Source organism: Adiantum capillus-veneris, chromosome 19 (genome assembly GCF_014529385.1).
Source record: "Adiantum capillus-veneris isolate H3 chromosome 19, ASM1452938v2, whole genome shotgun sequence".
In the NCBI taxonomy this organism is placed as follows: Eukaryota; Viridiplantae; Streptophyta; class Polypodiopsida; order Polypodiales; family Pteridaceae; genus Adiantum; species Adiantum capillus-veneris.
Window position 1 is genome coordinate 128515663 of NC_140949.1, and position 16356 is coordinate 128532018.

At 42.6% G+C, this 16356-nt stretch overlaps 1 protein-coding gene and 1 long non-coding RNA gene across 2 annotated transcripts in view; one reads left to right on the plus strand and one right to left on the minus strand.

The window, feature by feature from the left end:
- The window catches only part of LOC147434849 (uncharacterized), a 71599-nt gene that overhangs the window by 7821 nt on the left and 47422 nt on the right, over window positions 1-16356 (minus strand). The window lies entirely within an intron of this gene.
- LOC147434850 (uncharacterized) lies at window positions 13413-14511 on the plus strand. Its single transcript, XM_086490039.1, has 2 exons — window positions 13413-14428; window positions 14469-14511. Exons 1-2 carry the CDS (start codon window positions 13707-13709, stop codon window positions 14509-14511), a joined length of 765 nt encoding a protein of 254 aa, XP_086346165.1. The 5' UTR covers window positions 13413-13706.

The following is a 16356-nucleotide window of genomic DNA, read 5'->3' on the forward strand; positions in this document are numbered from 1 at the left end:
GGCATTCGGTGGTCTCATGTATGAGATGTTGATCTTGAGACCGGATATCGCAGCTGCAGTGGGAGCATTTGCAGTTGGGGTTGTCAGTCGTTTGTTGACTGATGATGGCATAGTGCACGAGGGAGATATGCAGGTATTGCGTACATACTTGCAGTACGTGTGCGGTACGTCTGGTGGTGTATGGACTTACACGGGAGCCGGACAGCCGGATGCACACGATCACAGCCAGCCAGTGGGCATCGATTGAGAGCAGTTTTCTCTCGCCTTTTGTAGTCTTTAGACTAGGTTCCCTTGCTTAAAGGCACAGTCGCCTTTAAGTGGGAGGTTGTTGGGGTATAGGCGCATGTGCCTTGCCCGGCCGCCCAGAGTCTGGGCGCCCACTGACTTGTATACCTTATACATAGCATAAGTGTATAGGGGGCTGCTCACTCTTTGAGTCTCCCCACCCACATCGTGTGTGTGTCTCCTTCTCTCTCTCTCACTCTCCGTCTGTGGTGCTCCCCGATGTATCAAATTGAAGGGGATCGGGGAGCACCACAGACGGAGAGTGAGAGAGAGAGAAGGAGACACACACACGATGTGGGTGGGGAGACTCAAAGAGTGAGCAGCCCCCTATACACTTATGCTATGTATAAGGTATACAAGTCAGTGGGCGCCCAGACTCTGGGCGGCCGGGCAAGGCACATGCGCCTATAGTATCAAATTGAAGGGGATCGGGGAGCACCACAGACGGAGAGTGAGAGAGAGAGAAGGAGACACACACACGATGTGGGTGGGGAGACTCAAAGAGTGAGCAGCCCCCTATACACTTATGCTATGTATAAGGTATACAAGTCAGTGGGCGCCCAGACTCTGGGCGGCCGGGCAAGGCACATGCGCCTATACCCCAACATCAAGGAGGGCGAGACTACAGTTCGAGCATCAGAAAGCTAGGGACCGAGCTGCAATCAGATTGAAACTAGCTCACCGTTCATATGCTAAGTCATGGTTCAAAATTATTGCCCTAGACACAGATTGGACAATACAATGGGGCATTCTTGTCAACAATACAAAAATATGTCCGTCATGCGTGGCGATAGACTTCACATATGATGATAAACGATCCCGTCAAACAAACGAAATGGAAAGTCCTGCAGGCCTCACTTCAGTTTTGTTACTTGGCGCTTTCGAACATGCAGAAGTCAAATACTCATGGATGACATGCACTTCTTGTCAAAAATCCAATTCACATTCACAGTATATTGTCATCCATGTCCCAGACTACATACATCGACTTCTCTCTACACAACAATTGCACACCCAATTGCTCAGCATTATCGACATCTCAATCAGTGTGGCCAAATCTACAAACGCTATAGCATGATGACTACTAGAGCGCAGGTCACTGCTGGACAATCCATTAATATCTTGGTCGTATGGTGCTAGTTTGGAATCTACAGCTCATGACCTTTTTACCTCAGTCATTTCAGATGTCCTTGCTTACAATATCACAAACAACCCTATACTGCAACGATACAAGTGTATGGTCAAACGCTCGCACAAGAGGATAGGATTGTGCGTACTGTCTGAAGATGATCTTGGTGAAATGATCTGACGTCGTGTAGAATTGCAACCATTTGATCTCATGGATCAGGTACAAAACGAGAACAATTTCTCAATTTTGCAAACATTGACTGAGTCATGAGTTTGTCTCTATACAGCTTTGCAATGAAGATATGCTTCTCCATCGTGTTGTATCCTTCATGTACAATGGTTTACCAAGCCGAAACTCAACTTTCAAAGACATCACGATAGAGTATACCGTCTTTCCTTTTTTATTTTCATTTGGACATGATCAATACACTGGATGGATTCGATTCAGCGACTACATCAGAATGAGGATCCACACCCTATTCTCTTTGTATACATTACACAAGCCATATCTCCTGTTAATATATCAACTCAAACAAGCGATTCTAATCACGAACTGTTGGGGTAAGCCCAACTTGTGGTGACAAAGTGGTGTCTATCTATGAGGCTTGCATAAATTGGTTAGACCGGAGGTCCCTAACACCTTAAGGTTTTGGGGTCTGGATGGCTAGACCAATTTGTGGAACGTCACAGTTAAGCGCATATGCGCGGGAACAGTACTGGGATGGGTGACCTCCCGGGAAGTTGTTGCCCCCATGACCTACAACTGGTATCAGAGCCATGGTTCAAAGTCCAACCTCTGAGTCCGTGGAACAGGACATGTTGATGTTGACTTCAACCTCTGAGCTAGCTCCCGGCCACGTTGAAGCTCTCAACCTCTGAGCCTAGAAAAAGGCGGAACACGTTGGTACTCAAGGGGACGGGAAAGTCCCAAGTTTGGCTTAAAGGGGCGATTGTTGGGGTAAGCCCAACTTGTGGTGACAAAGTGGTGTCTATCTATGAGGCTTGCATAAATTGGTTAGACCGGAGGTCCCTAACACCTTAAGGTTTTGGGGTTTGGATGGCTAGACCAATTTGTGGAACGTCACAGTTAAGCGCATATGCGCGGGAACAGTACTGGGATGGGTGACCTCCCGGGAAGTTGTTGCCCTCATGACCTACACTTGAGATCCTCATAGTGAGATCTAGCATGGGAAAAACCAAGACATAGGTAGATTGACATTAAGATTTTAGGAAAGAATGAAACATGTACAAATTACATTGACTATTGCAATACATAGCTAGCTTGCATTGATGAACTATAAGAAAAGTAGTGTGGTTCTATTTTTAACATATTCAGACAATGATCAAGTTTTTGTTCAGTCAAAATCAATCATCCGCAACATTTAAATCGTCCTCTGTAATGCATCTATTAAAAATTATCAAAACTATAAAAAATATAAAATATTTATAAATTAATTAAATTCAAGTAACTTTGGATTATGAAAATCTAAAGTAATTTCTCTTTTTTTCTGGTAAATCGCACTCATCCGGTGTGCGAGGTGACAAATAACGCCCTTACGAGCGCTCAGGGTTGCCTGGCCGCACTCGAACGCATGACGTGGGTCACGGAGGTCGAGTACTCAACCAACCAAGCTAGCTCCTTTGGACTAAGAGAAATTATCTTACTTAAGTCCTCATTGTGCCACCTCCTGTCTTTGCTTTGCGAGCTTTGTCAAGTACACATTAGTGTATGATCCTCCTCCTTGACAAAAAACTCCCTCTCAAAGTGGTCGTCCACTCTTTGTAGAGGAGACGACCAAAGAGTCCTTGAAAACCCCTTATTCTTGATTGATACAAGAAAAATGACCCCCTTTTAATGCTTCTATGATTTGAGGTGAGAAGAATTATTAAATGCCTTCCTTGCATGTAAGGTTTTGCATGATTTCTATAAAATCAATTATTGTACTCTTTCAAGTACATCGTTACTTAGTTTATAATATCTTCCTTATTACTTTAGCAGCCTAAGATCACTAAAAAAACACAAGACCAAGAAGAAATAAAAATACCAACGTGGTAGTGCACGGTTAGGCGTGCATTTTAGAATAATCTTCCAACTTTCTCATTGGGCGAGGGCTTGGCATGGGAGGTGTGTGGATGCTCATGCAGGTTGATATGGGGGCGAAAGTTGCATTCAAAGACGTGGTGTGTACAAAAGGCAAGGACATATCCAATGCGATATGATGGGTTGCGGTTACTAGGAATCACTCATTCAAAATCAATGATATAATCCCACTATCCTACTTCTTACTACTACGGCTCACAAGTTTTATTAATAGGAATCTTTTTAGATTCCTTCTCCTCCACTTTCGCAAGTAAAATATATCCCAATTCCTAGCAGTGCCCACCCCTCTGTCGTTCCTTCGGTGCCATCTCTCATCCCCTCGATCCTCTTTCCTGTTATACAAGAGCTTGTAGCGTGCACTCTCTGCGCCCTCCTCCAACTCCGTTGCCTCTATCTGTTCCCTTCGGCTCTGTCCCCTCGCCAACACCAAAACCTCTCCCATTCACTCTGCACCCTCCGCAGCTCTCAGCGATGCCTCCTGTTGAAAACGATGCTTGTCTTGTTGTGGGCAACACTGCCCACTCCCCAAAAAACGATGCCTGTTGTTGAAAAGAAAACAATGCTCGTTGTTGCCGCCCTGGATCTTGCAACTAACCCTGGCGCACGCACATAGCGCTGCTCAGCCCGGGCCATGTCCCTGCGCAGCTGGCTGCCTACCTCCCACCACGTGCCCATTTCTTTTGCCAATTATGGTCTGTCGTTTGCAAACGCTCTTCTCTTGTTTAGTGCTTATCTAGTAGCGAGAGAGAGATTGTGTCTGCTGCGCTGCACCGCATCAACCTTTAGCGCACAAAGAGAGAGAGAGAGAGAGAGAGAGAGAGAGAGAGAGAGAGGGGAGAGATTCTTTTCTTTTTCAATGATCAAGGCATCTCCTTAGATTCAGCTTCAGGGTCCCCCCCTACTCTCATCACGATAAAATTTTAAACAAGGTGAAAGTTCACTATGGCCTACATAAGACTATGGAGAGAAATTTAATGGTGACGTCTTAGTGTCTTTGTGAGAGAGAAAACTAAAAAGTGATATTAATATCTGAAAACATTTGCTGTCAAAATAAAGTATTACATTTTTTGAAAGTGAGTGCTACAATGAAAATAAAAAATAATGACTTGAAAAACATTTGGAAGCTTTCTAACAAATTAAGAAAAAATAGAAAGCGACACTAGTATTTTAAAACATGTGGTATCACAATAAAATATTATGTCTGTTCGAAAAAAAATATAACAATGAACAGCTTCGATTATAATATATTTTAACAAGGTGAAAATTCACTATGGCCTACATAAGGCTACTTAATAATAAGACACGCCTTTGTGACAAAGAAAACAAAAGGAGACACTAATACTTTAAAACATTTGTTATCACAAAAAAATTATTATATTTTTTGAAAACAAGTGTAACAATGAACTATTTAAATTTTAATATATTTCAAAAACATAAAAAATAATTATAATAAAAATACAAATTGAAAAAAGGTGAAAATTCACTATGGCCTACATAAAGCTATCGAGCATAATTTCATAAGGAAAAATTACCAAAATACCCCTCTAATTTGTTGAAATCCCTAGAATACCCTTGTATCTATTTTGGTTGGATTGTTCAAGATTTTCTAAGCTTTATTTCTTTTTGACAATTGAGATCCGTTTTTGACTGCTTACCACGGAATTTGTCAGAAATTACTTGACAGAAAAAGACAATTATGTTTTCAAATAATGAAGCAATTCATCTCCAAAGCTTACATAACCAACTCAAATTCTAGTTTTCTTATGAAAGGCTACAATTTACAAATTCTTTTATCTTTGGAGATATTTAATCTCATAACCAAGGATATTTTGGAAATTTTGGAAAATTTGAAGGGCATTTTGGGAATTTATGACAAAATATAGGGGGTGTTTTAGGAATTTTTGAAATTTGAGGAGTATTTTGGGAATTTCCACAAATTAGAGGGGTACTTTGGTAATTTTCCCATTTCATAATAAGAGGCTTTTTTGTGAGAGAAAAAATAGAAAGTGACACTAATATTTTAAAACTTGTGGTATCACAATAAAATATTATGTCTTTTCGAAAAAAATATAACAATAAACAGTTTCAATTATAATATATTTCAAAAGCATAAAAGATAACGTTTGGCACAATACTCAATGCCCCTCTTTAAAGAGAGAGGTACATAAATGTCAATCAAAAACCTAAAAGAAATATTAAAAAAGAAAGTTTTTTGCTATGTGGCACTAATCGGCAAGCTTTATCCAACGGTCCACAATTGCACCAAAAAATCAACCCTTCGCTAAGAACTCCTTATGTCGTCCAAAAACATAAAAGATAATGTTTGACACAATACTCAATGCTCTTCTTTAAAGAGAGAGGTACATAAATGTCAACACCTCTCACAAAAATCTAAAATAAATATTAAGAAAAAAAGTTTTTTGCTATGTGGCACTAATCGGCAAGCTTTATCCAACGGTGCACAATTGCACCAAAAAATCAACCCTTCACTAAGGACTCCTTATGTCGTCCAAAAACTAACTCATTGAATTCATTAGTGTAGAGCGCATGTGCCTAGACAACATAGTACCTCTCAGAAATGGTTCATGAAGGAAATGGTTCATGAAGAGGGTCCTTTGTCTAGAAATTTAGTGGGGTGAGGTCTCACTTATCACCATAATCAATTAACTAGAAAAATCACCCCACCAACCATGTGCCACCATAATCAAGAAAGAGCTCTCAAAATGTCAATCTTTACTACGTCTAGACTAGGTAATTATTCCCATGTTGGCAAGTGCGCTGTCATTTAACAAATGCATAGAAGTCATGCAACCAACACGTTGCTTGAGCTTGCTCTTCCATCATCTCGACTAAACCAGAGTGAATTTTAACTTCTTAAAATAAAACCAATAGGCCCACCTTTTTGACCGGCCAATGGCAAAGGCTTTAGTGATCTATTGAAACTTTTACCTTAGGTCAAAGGTTATTGGGTGACCCACTGAGCTTCTTCAAATGACAAGTCACAAAAGAAAAAAAGGCTCTCTCCTTCACACTGCCTTAAACTTTGTGTTTTAGTTTTTAGTTTTCTTGGGCTACCTTACTAATCATTTGAGAGGGGGAGCAGGGCGGCTTTAATCTTCCCATTTTTTTCTCTGTCTTTCGAAAAATTGTATTTATTCATTGCTAATCATTCCACGGTGACTGTCATGGGTAGTTGAGATTGGCTTTTGGAGACCGACATAGAAGACTCGAAAAGAGAAACATCCCCCATCCCCCCCGGCCGCGCGACGCGACGAGAGAGAGAGAGAGAGAGAGAGAGAGAGAGAGAGAGAGAGAGAGAGAGAGAGAGAGAGAGAGAGATTTCATTATCGACCTCAAAGGTCAAATATAACCCATGGGACCAAACAAAACATATCATGAGGTCAAATATGACCTATGGCTTAAACTCGCAAACTTGTGTGGGGGGCATATAGTGTAGAATCGATGAGACTCCTCACCGGTGCCCCAACGTCCCATTTTGCATTCTAGTGAATAAGAGTTGAGCCGGATGGAAGTGATAGTGCATATGACACTCAAAAGGGATGGGCTCAAACATGTAGGGGCGGGTATAGTTTCCTTGCTCGAAGAAGAAGATATAAGGACAAAGACATGTACATATATGCTAGCGAGTCAGGTAACACTATACCTCTTGTACATAAGCAAGCTTTTGATAAGTCAATAAAGAGCTCTATTTTCATGTACATGATATTCGTAAAAGACTCTCAAATTGAACCTAATGTTTTGTCAAATAAAAATAAAGGAAATCAAAAGGAATTAGAGTTATCTGGCTTCCTAAATGGATTCCAAGATATTTTTATTGACGACATCCCTAATGAACTGCCTCCAAAACGAGGGGATGATGACCATGCAATTGAGCTTCTGCCACCGCTAATAAACCTCCGTATCAAGTTTCTCAAGCTCAACAAGAGGAGACTATGCGGCAAGTGCATGAGTTGGTTGAGAAAGGAATGGTTGGGCCTAGCTCATCTCCATTTTGTTCACCAGTTTTATTAGTGCAAAAGAAAGATGGAGGCTATGCGTTACTAACTCACTACGTGAGAAAGTAATGTATGAATCTCATGCTCCTCCTTATGCAGGGCATAGAGGAATTCAAGCTACCTGTTGGGAGGACATTTGGTGCAGTTAAGAGATCTGTGATTAATTCGGAAGTTGAACCATTTGTAAGTGTGTATGTGTGGGTTGGTCCCAGCCTGACAAGCTAACGGGATTGTCTACGTGCACCTACCGTGTCACTTGTGGCCTCGATTGACATTTTGTTGAGAGGTGTGTTTTGCACTATTCGGGTGTGAGTTGCTCCCGCAACATTGGCGTCGTTGCCGGGGACACAAGACCATAAGTATGAAGCCTACGACACTTGCGTGATGGAAGCTTGCTTTAGCTTAGGCTAGAGAGAGCTTGAAACCTTTAGAGAAGATCCAGGAGATGGTATCCTGAGGTCTAGTAGATAGCCAGGTAGCCAGCATCTTGCCAAGGGTCTGCGACTAGATAGGATTAGTTAGGTATTATAGTTTAGAGTTTTGGTTTTGAGTTGTGGTTGTTTGGTTATGGTTGTGAAGTGCTGATGTGGAAAAAACGCTAAGAAAAACGCAAAGTAACAAAAAAGGGAAACAACAAGGCTTTTTGCTTGCCTTGAAAGCAAAACCCACCCTACACATCCCTAGAGGATGCACGTTGACCATATATTTGGATTTGGATCCACCGCTTGAAACAACGCAAACAATTGTGACGAAACGGAAACAAAAAGAGTTGAAACAACCGTAAGGTAGAATCTGTCCAAACAAGAGTGAAAGAAAGGGGTATTGATACTTGAACTCATATTGGGGATTAGGGAGAACAGGGGAACTCACAGCAACCAATAAAAGTAAGAAACAGGAGCCAGATAGCCAAAAACAGTTATAGCGTGCCAAATGTCTTTTAGCCAGAGATGCATACAGAGAGCAGGTGTGGACACAGATACCTTGTTTGGTAACTAAGGAGATGCGCCATAGACTTGAGCTACCCCTCCAGCCGGATGAGATTCATGATGCTCACGTGGCGGTTGCCTAGGGGAGGATGGCTTGACTCCGAGCTTCTTTTTGGAGTACTGGGAGGTGCTTGGTCACGATTTGTGTAGCGCTTATCAGTACATTCTGCACACTGGTGAGATGCCTGACAATCTGAGCAAAGGATTGATCTTTCTCATCCCCAAGGAGGGAGGATCACTGGACGAGATGAGGCAGTGGCGACCCATCACCATTCTCAACTCAGCCTACAAAATTTTGGCGAAGGCTCTGAGTTGAGAATCCAGCCACTGCTACAGAGCCTCATACATGGGACGTAGAAAGGCTTTGTCAAGGAGCGTAGCATCCTTGACAACATCTTCACTTTCTGGGAGGCGACGGCCTTAGCTCAGCTCAAGGGAGAGGACCTCGTCGTACTTCTTCTCGACTTTAAGAAGGCGTATGACAGAGTGGATTGGGATTTCTTAGAGGGCACTCTACATCGCATGGGGTTCTCAGATGCTTGGATCAGGGGGGTGTCAGCTCTATACAGGCGTGCTCACAGTCAAATGCTTTTGGCAGGGGGAAGAGGGGATCGCTTTTTGCTCACGCGATCGGTTCAACAGGGATGTTCTCTTGGTCCCTTCTTCTTTCTTTTCTACGCTGAGGCGATAAGCAGATATTTGACTACACAGGAGGTGGGTCTGAGAGGCCTCCAATTGCCCATCAAGGAAGAGGAGCTTTTGGATGTAGAGTTTGCAGATGACTCAGGGTTGTACTTGGAGGGCCAAGAGGCAAATCTACATAGGTGTGAGCAGGCTCTTGAGGTGTTCTGTTGTGCGTCGGGGGCATTGATCAACTGGAGGAAGATAGTGGCTTTCTGGGTTGGCAGTGCTCCCACATCAGACTGGTCAACAAGAGAGGGTTTTAGGTGGCTTCCCCTGGGACACCTATAAGATATCTTGGTTGTCAGGTTGGCTTGGATTTGACACCAGAGCAGTAGATTGCTCCTCTCCTCCTCTCTATTCGGAGGAAGTTACTGCATTTGAGCTCAGTGCGGCTTTCTCTTGCTGGCAGGGTCGTAGTGGCCAACCAGGTGCTCTTGGCTACTATGTGGTACGTTACATCTTGCTGGATTTTCTCTAGCTCTTGCATCAGCCACGTAGAGAGGTTGGTTGGTGTTGGCAGCCTAGGTCAACTACGCCATATGTAACTTCAATTTCCCTTGTAATAAGCTTGGTCTACTTTTGAACTCTCGTTTATTCAAAGACGTGTTCTGGAATTATGGGAGAACCTTGTAATCCTTTTCATTTTGATCTTACGGAAGCCGGGATGCTAAAAGCATTTCCAACTTGTAAATATTGAGTAGGTTAACCTTACATTTTTTATCTCTTTTGAGAAACCAAGTGACCTTAGTATATAAGGCACTCAAGTCATTTGTAAACAATAACTTTTGAATTGATAAGTGGATTACGAGAACTCTATGTCGTGAGTGAGAGAGTGAGTTTGTGTATCTTCATCTTGATGCTACGCGCCACTACCTCATTTGATTGACGAGCCGACCACGTCAACGTTGTAGCCTCGCCGAGAGCTACCCACCTATAGCCAACATTGCACGCGAAGCGCACAGAAAGAGTCCGCCGGCTACGAGCTTCAAACGGTCGTAAGTACCTCATACAAACTCCGTTTTTTATGATCAAGTACTTGTTAGAACCAGGGCGAGATTATCTTCGTGTAGATAGCTTCAGAGTTAGGTTTTGCAGAGTTCCAGAATTTTGACCTGTCTTATAGTGCGAGTGTATTTGAGAGGGTTAGGGTTAGGGTTTTGACTTAGGGACTTCAGGATAGTATTGTCCTAGTGAGGGGATGGTGTGTCTTGAGTTTCGTGCAATTCGGACCTCGTTTAAGGTGTTTGACAGTGACTAGGAATCCGCAGGACATTTGGTGCAGTTAAGAGATCTGTGATTAGTTCAGAAGTTGAACCATTTGTAAGTGTGTATGTGTGGGTTGGTCCCAGCCTGACAAGCTAACGGGATTGTCTACGTGCACCTACCGTGTCACTTATGGCCTCGATTGACATTTTGTTGAGAGGTGTGTTTTGCACTATTCGGGTGTGAGTTGCTCGCGCAACATTGGCGCCGTTGCCGGGGACACAAGACCATAAGTAGGAACCCTACGACACTTGCGTGATGGAAGCTTGCTTTAGCTTAGGCTAGAGAGAGCTTATAACCTTTAGAGAAGATCGAGGAGAGGGTATCCTGAGGTCTAGTACATAGCCAATAAGCCAGCGTCTTGCCGAGAGTCTGCGACAAGATAGGATTAGTTAGGTATTCTAGTTTAGAGGTTTGGTTTTGAGTTGTGGTTGTTTGGTTATGGTTGTGAAGTGCTGATGTGGAAAAAACGCTAAGAAAAATGCAAAGTAACAAAAAAGGGAAACAACAAGGCTTTTTGCCTGCCTTGAAAGCAAAACCCACCCTACACATCCTTAGAGGATGCACATTGACCATATATTTGGATTTGGATCCAGCGCTTGAGACAACGCAGACAATTGCAACGAAACGGAAACAAAAAGGGTTGAAACAATCGTAAGGGAGAATCTGTCCAAACAAGAGTGAAAGAAAGGGGTATTGATACTTGAACTCATATTGGGGATCAGGGAGAATAGGGGAACTCATAGCAACCAATAAAAGTAAGAAATAGGAGCCAGATAGCCAAAAACACTTATAGCGCTATATGTCTTTTAGGCTACCTGACAGGCAATTGAGTGCTAAGAGTTGTTGGTGAGTCTTCTACATGATCTTTGAACCTTAAAAATCAAGTGTTAAGAATTTGGGAATCAACAAATACAGTTACCAACACAGAAACTCCAAGTGTTATGTCAAATTAGTTCAAAGCCAAAAAGGGGATAGCAAATAAAATCATATTTGCATGAAACTTGACATATGGACTTTTCATAACCTTGTGAAGACACCTGGAGCAAGACAGAGTGGAAAACTGTGCCAAAACTATTATGTTCATCTTATAGCGCGCTATACGACAAGAAACTACCAGTTGGGTGCAAACTGAGAGCTTGAGCATTACCATTGCATTAAACAAACAAAAAGAGGGTTGCACATCAAATTTGGGAAAATTTGGATGCATAAAAGGTGGAGAGTCAGTTCAAACCTGCTATCTGAAACGGAACTAAGTGTCCAACTGAGGTCAAACAAACTCCAATTGAAGTGAAACTTGACACTTAAAATCACTGAAAGTGTACAACTTATGTCTTATAGCGCGCTATAAGACAGTTGAAAAATCACTGAAAGTGTACAACTTATGTCTTATAGCGCGCTATAAGTCCCATAGCGCACTTAGGAGCTTTATTTTGGCAAACCCTCTTAAGTGTAGAATCATCTAGCCCTATTAAGCTTGCATGCAAAATTTCAAGTCATTTGGACAAATCTAAGTACCTCAAAACCCCTGTCAAGAAATTGCGTTACTGAAACGAAACACTAAAATTGACCCAGAAACCAAAGAAAAAGTTCAAATTGAGTGAAACTTGACAAGAGGTGCTAAAAGAGCAAGTTGAACCAAGAATTGGTGTAATGTGCAGCGGATGTGAATGATGGTGCAGCTCAGGATGTGTGCTCAAGTCACGCTTAAGGTTCCTTTTAATGAGATGAAGGGAGAGCCTTCACCTATTGCAATGAGAGAATGTTGTGCAATGACCAAAACAAGAAGGCAATGAAATACTGTGCGTACAAGTGCATGAGAGTGCTAAGGAGAGAGAGAAAGACACGACACCAGATTGGGTCCCAAACCCCCCTCCAAGGGCCCCCCACACCGTTATCGATGTGGTATTTGCTTTAGATTGCACAAATGTTTGGTACAATGACTGAATGCTGTGAGTACTAAATGATGCTATGTCGAGGCCAACGGTGGTGCCGACGATGACGAGACTAGGGCTGAAAACTGAATGCTTTGAATGCGATGCAAATCTGCAACTGTCGTCGATGACGGGTTGATCTGCTGCCGATGCCAAGGACGGTGAATGCATGCAAAGTCAAGGGCTGAAATGAGGCTAAATCTGAGACTGAATGGACTGTCGTGATGGCTGAAAATTGTCCGTGCCGATCCGGGTCGTGGCAAGCTCTCGTGGCGAGGATCTGCTACGGAATGATGAGGTTCTGCGTGGCGAATGGGCTGAAAACTGAGATCAACGACAGATTTGCAATGGCTTGCAAAATTGATGTAGATCTGGTACTTCGTCGCGGTGACTCCGATGTGGCAAGGCTGCAGCAAAGGGGAAAACGCTGGCTGTTCTTGCGGGCTGAATCTGGTGCTAATCCCCAAGCGGCAGGGCTGATGCACAAACGCTGGCAGATCTGAGGTTCTTCGGCTGTCCTTATCCAAAAACGCTGGGCTGATGCATAAGGGCACAACCGCCAGGGCTACTTCAATTGCAGAAACACTGGAAGCTCCTGCTGGGTTGAGAACGCTAGAAGGACTTGGCCTCTCTCTTGCGATCTGGGCTGAAGTGTGGCGCTGGCGTTGAGCAGTGGCTTTTAGGTGCACCACGATCTCAATAATTAATTAAATGGAATGTGAACAGTCACTCAATGCTTATAAGAGGCCGTTCACACGGTAAATGATCCAGTGACTTGGGTAAGGGTAAAATGGCTTGCAGAGGTTCTACTGCTCATGCTATGCTACTAGATGGATGATATCATGCTGTGGGTGTGCAATCAGAGGGTATGCAACTAAATCTAGTGCATTGGTGATGCATGGCCGGAACGGCTACAGGTTGCCAGATGCACTGCCTAGGCTGTCCTAAACCCTAGAAATGGTGTGTCAACATGTTCATGTACACATAGGGTTAGATGTGCACATGACAAGTGGAGTCAAAGGTCAAAAATCACCCCAGGAATAGACTTAAATTCTTATAGCGCGCTATAAGTCTTTGAAGCTAGAAAATGGGCCAAAATCAACATTGAACCTCACAGCAAGGATCTAGACACTCTTAAGGAGTTTATAGAAACTTTCAGAGCGGAATTTTTGGGACTAACTTTCCAGAAACAGGAACAGAGGAGCAGACAGACCAAACTTATGTATACAACGGATAATTGCCATACAACGGGAGCTCACAGGAGAAATCCAGGTAAGCTTCAAGTTTGCAATACAGCTTTGAGTCTCTTATGTATTTAAGATCAGGAGCCTTTTTTAAGTCAGGAGCTAAAAGTGTCAAAAGTCAAGTAAGCACAACGTCTACTGAGGAGAGTGTAAACCAACTTGACTTAGAACCCTTAACCGCTATACAAGAAGGATCTAGTACGTCCTCTGACTACTCATCCTCCGACATGGCTTCTGAAGGAAAGGGCAGGAGTGTTTTAAGTGGTGACATGGGAGGAGGGACATCTAATCTCTTCGAGGAACAAAACAAGATAGAGTTAGTCTTTAAGTACCCTAACCGACATGGAGCAGCCATATATCATGACAGCAATGGTAATTACTATTACCGCTGTGGTGATGTTCCTGGAATGGCCCCTGAGTTTGTAGGCGCTTACTACAATGCTGATTGTTATGTGGACTTGAAAGGTTCCCAGTACCGAGTTGTAGGAGATCCGGACCTAGTGGACGAGTTTGGAAACATAGTGGTGAATGAGGAAGAGTTTGACGTTGCTGAAAAGCAACCGGAACTTCCTATGACCTTATTCAAAACCGCTATTTGGGTAAAAAGAATCTTTACCGACCACTTAGGAGATGGGTTATACCGAGGACAACCAGAATTGGGAAGCACTTTTTACAAGTGCATGGACCCTGTACTAAGAGAATTGACGGAAGAGAAGTATTTGTATATCTTTGAGGATAGGAGTAAACCAAGATATCCTAGTCTCATAGTAGACAAGTACGAGAGAAGGTATTGTAAGACCATCCAAATAGATCTTCATAACTTTAAGATCAATGGAGTATCGGTGTCAACACTTGACCCAGACGCTATAAAGCCTAAGAGTGTAGAAAAGGTTGATATAGATTTCATGGATGAGTCCGTAAGAGAGACAGAGCATACAAAATGTGAGAAAAGCATTCCGAAGGAGTCTACTAGAGGAAAAGAAGGAGTTGTGATAGCAGGAATTGATTTTGCTAGAAGTGCAGTAGCTATCACTTGTGGTTTAATCTTGTCAAGCCCTTCTAAGCCCAATTTCGTGGCCGCATCAGCAGATATGTTTAATGTTTCAATCTTTCACTTTTCATTGTGTATTTCAGTAGATAATATGATATTGAAGAGTTTGTGACACGTTGAATATTCATATGAGCTCCCCAAAGGAAAAGAATCGTGGCATGGTAAGGAACCACGTTTCGAGCTTCATAACTTGGGCGGTAGTACATCCACTTCAAAGAATGAGGGTTTAGAACTGGGTGGGGGTTTGCTTGGACATCATACGGAAACCCATACTTGCACTTTTTATTGTTGTGTATGCGACATGCGTCATGTCACACGTACATTTGCTTCTTGAGGACGAGTTCACGAAGCATCTTTGCATGTGTGTCATTGTCAACCACAACAGGGATATGAGCACAAATCTATGATGCTGCTTGGTCAATGTTATTTGCATCCACCCACAGAATGATATGTGCATGGAGGGATCCTCTGTTTTGGATCTCATATCGCACAAAGTGGTGGTGAACACGACCAAGGATTTGGTTTCCTTGCAAGATATAGCGATTCATGAAATGTTTTAATCGATTATGAAAGAGCAACACACATTCAACTGAGCAATCTTTCCAAGAGAAGTCAAAGTTGAACATTTTAGCTATTTTCTCGATTGTGTTGACTTCACTCCTCCTAGTAGTAGTGACTTCGTTTGCCGTGAATGTAATGAATAAGTTTGGTAAACCCCATGCATCAACCATACTTTCGTTTGCCGTGAATGTAACAAATAAGTTTGGTAAACCCAATGCATCAACCATACTTATCAAGTCCTTCAAAGAGCGTTTATGCTAGGATGGAGTGCCAACAATTATTGCAGGATGGTTGAAGTGAAGTATGTTCCGAATGGCCTCTTTGTCGTTCGCATTCCTGTGTGCTTTCTTCTACTTGTCAATATCTCGTTGCAAAACAGTAGTGGTTGTGTTGTTCGTGATTAGAATCGCTTGTTTGAGTTGATATATTAACAGGAGATATGGCTTGTGTAATGTATACAAAGAGAATAGGGTGTGGATCCTCATTCTGATGTAGTCGTTGAATCGAATCCGTCCATTGTATTAATCATGTCCAAATGAAAATAAAAAAGGAAAGACGGTATACTCTATCGTGATGTCTTTGAAAGTTGAGTTTCGGCTTGGTAAACCATTGTACATGAAGGATACAACACGATGGAGAAGCATATCTTCATTGCAAAGCTGTATAGAGCCAAACTCATGACTCAGTCAATGTTTGCAAAATTGAGAAATTGTTCTCGTTTTGTACCTGATCCATGAGATCAAATGGTTGCAATTCTGCATGACGTCAGATCATTTCACCAAGATCATCTTCAGAGAGTACGCACAATCCTATTCTCTTGTGCGAGCGTTTGACCATACACTTGTATCGTTGCAGTATAGGGTTGTTTGTGATATTGTAAGCAAGGACATCTGAAATGACTGAGGTAAAAAGGTCATGAGCTGTAGATTGCAAACTAGCACCATACGACCAAGATATTAATGGATTGTCCAGCAGTGACCTGCGCTCTAGTAGTCATCATGCTATAGCGTTTGTAGATTTGGCCACACTGATTGAGATGTCGATAATGTTGAGCAATTGGGTGTGCAATTGTTGTGTAGAGAGAAGTCGATGTATGTAGTCTG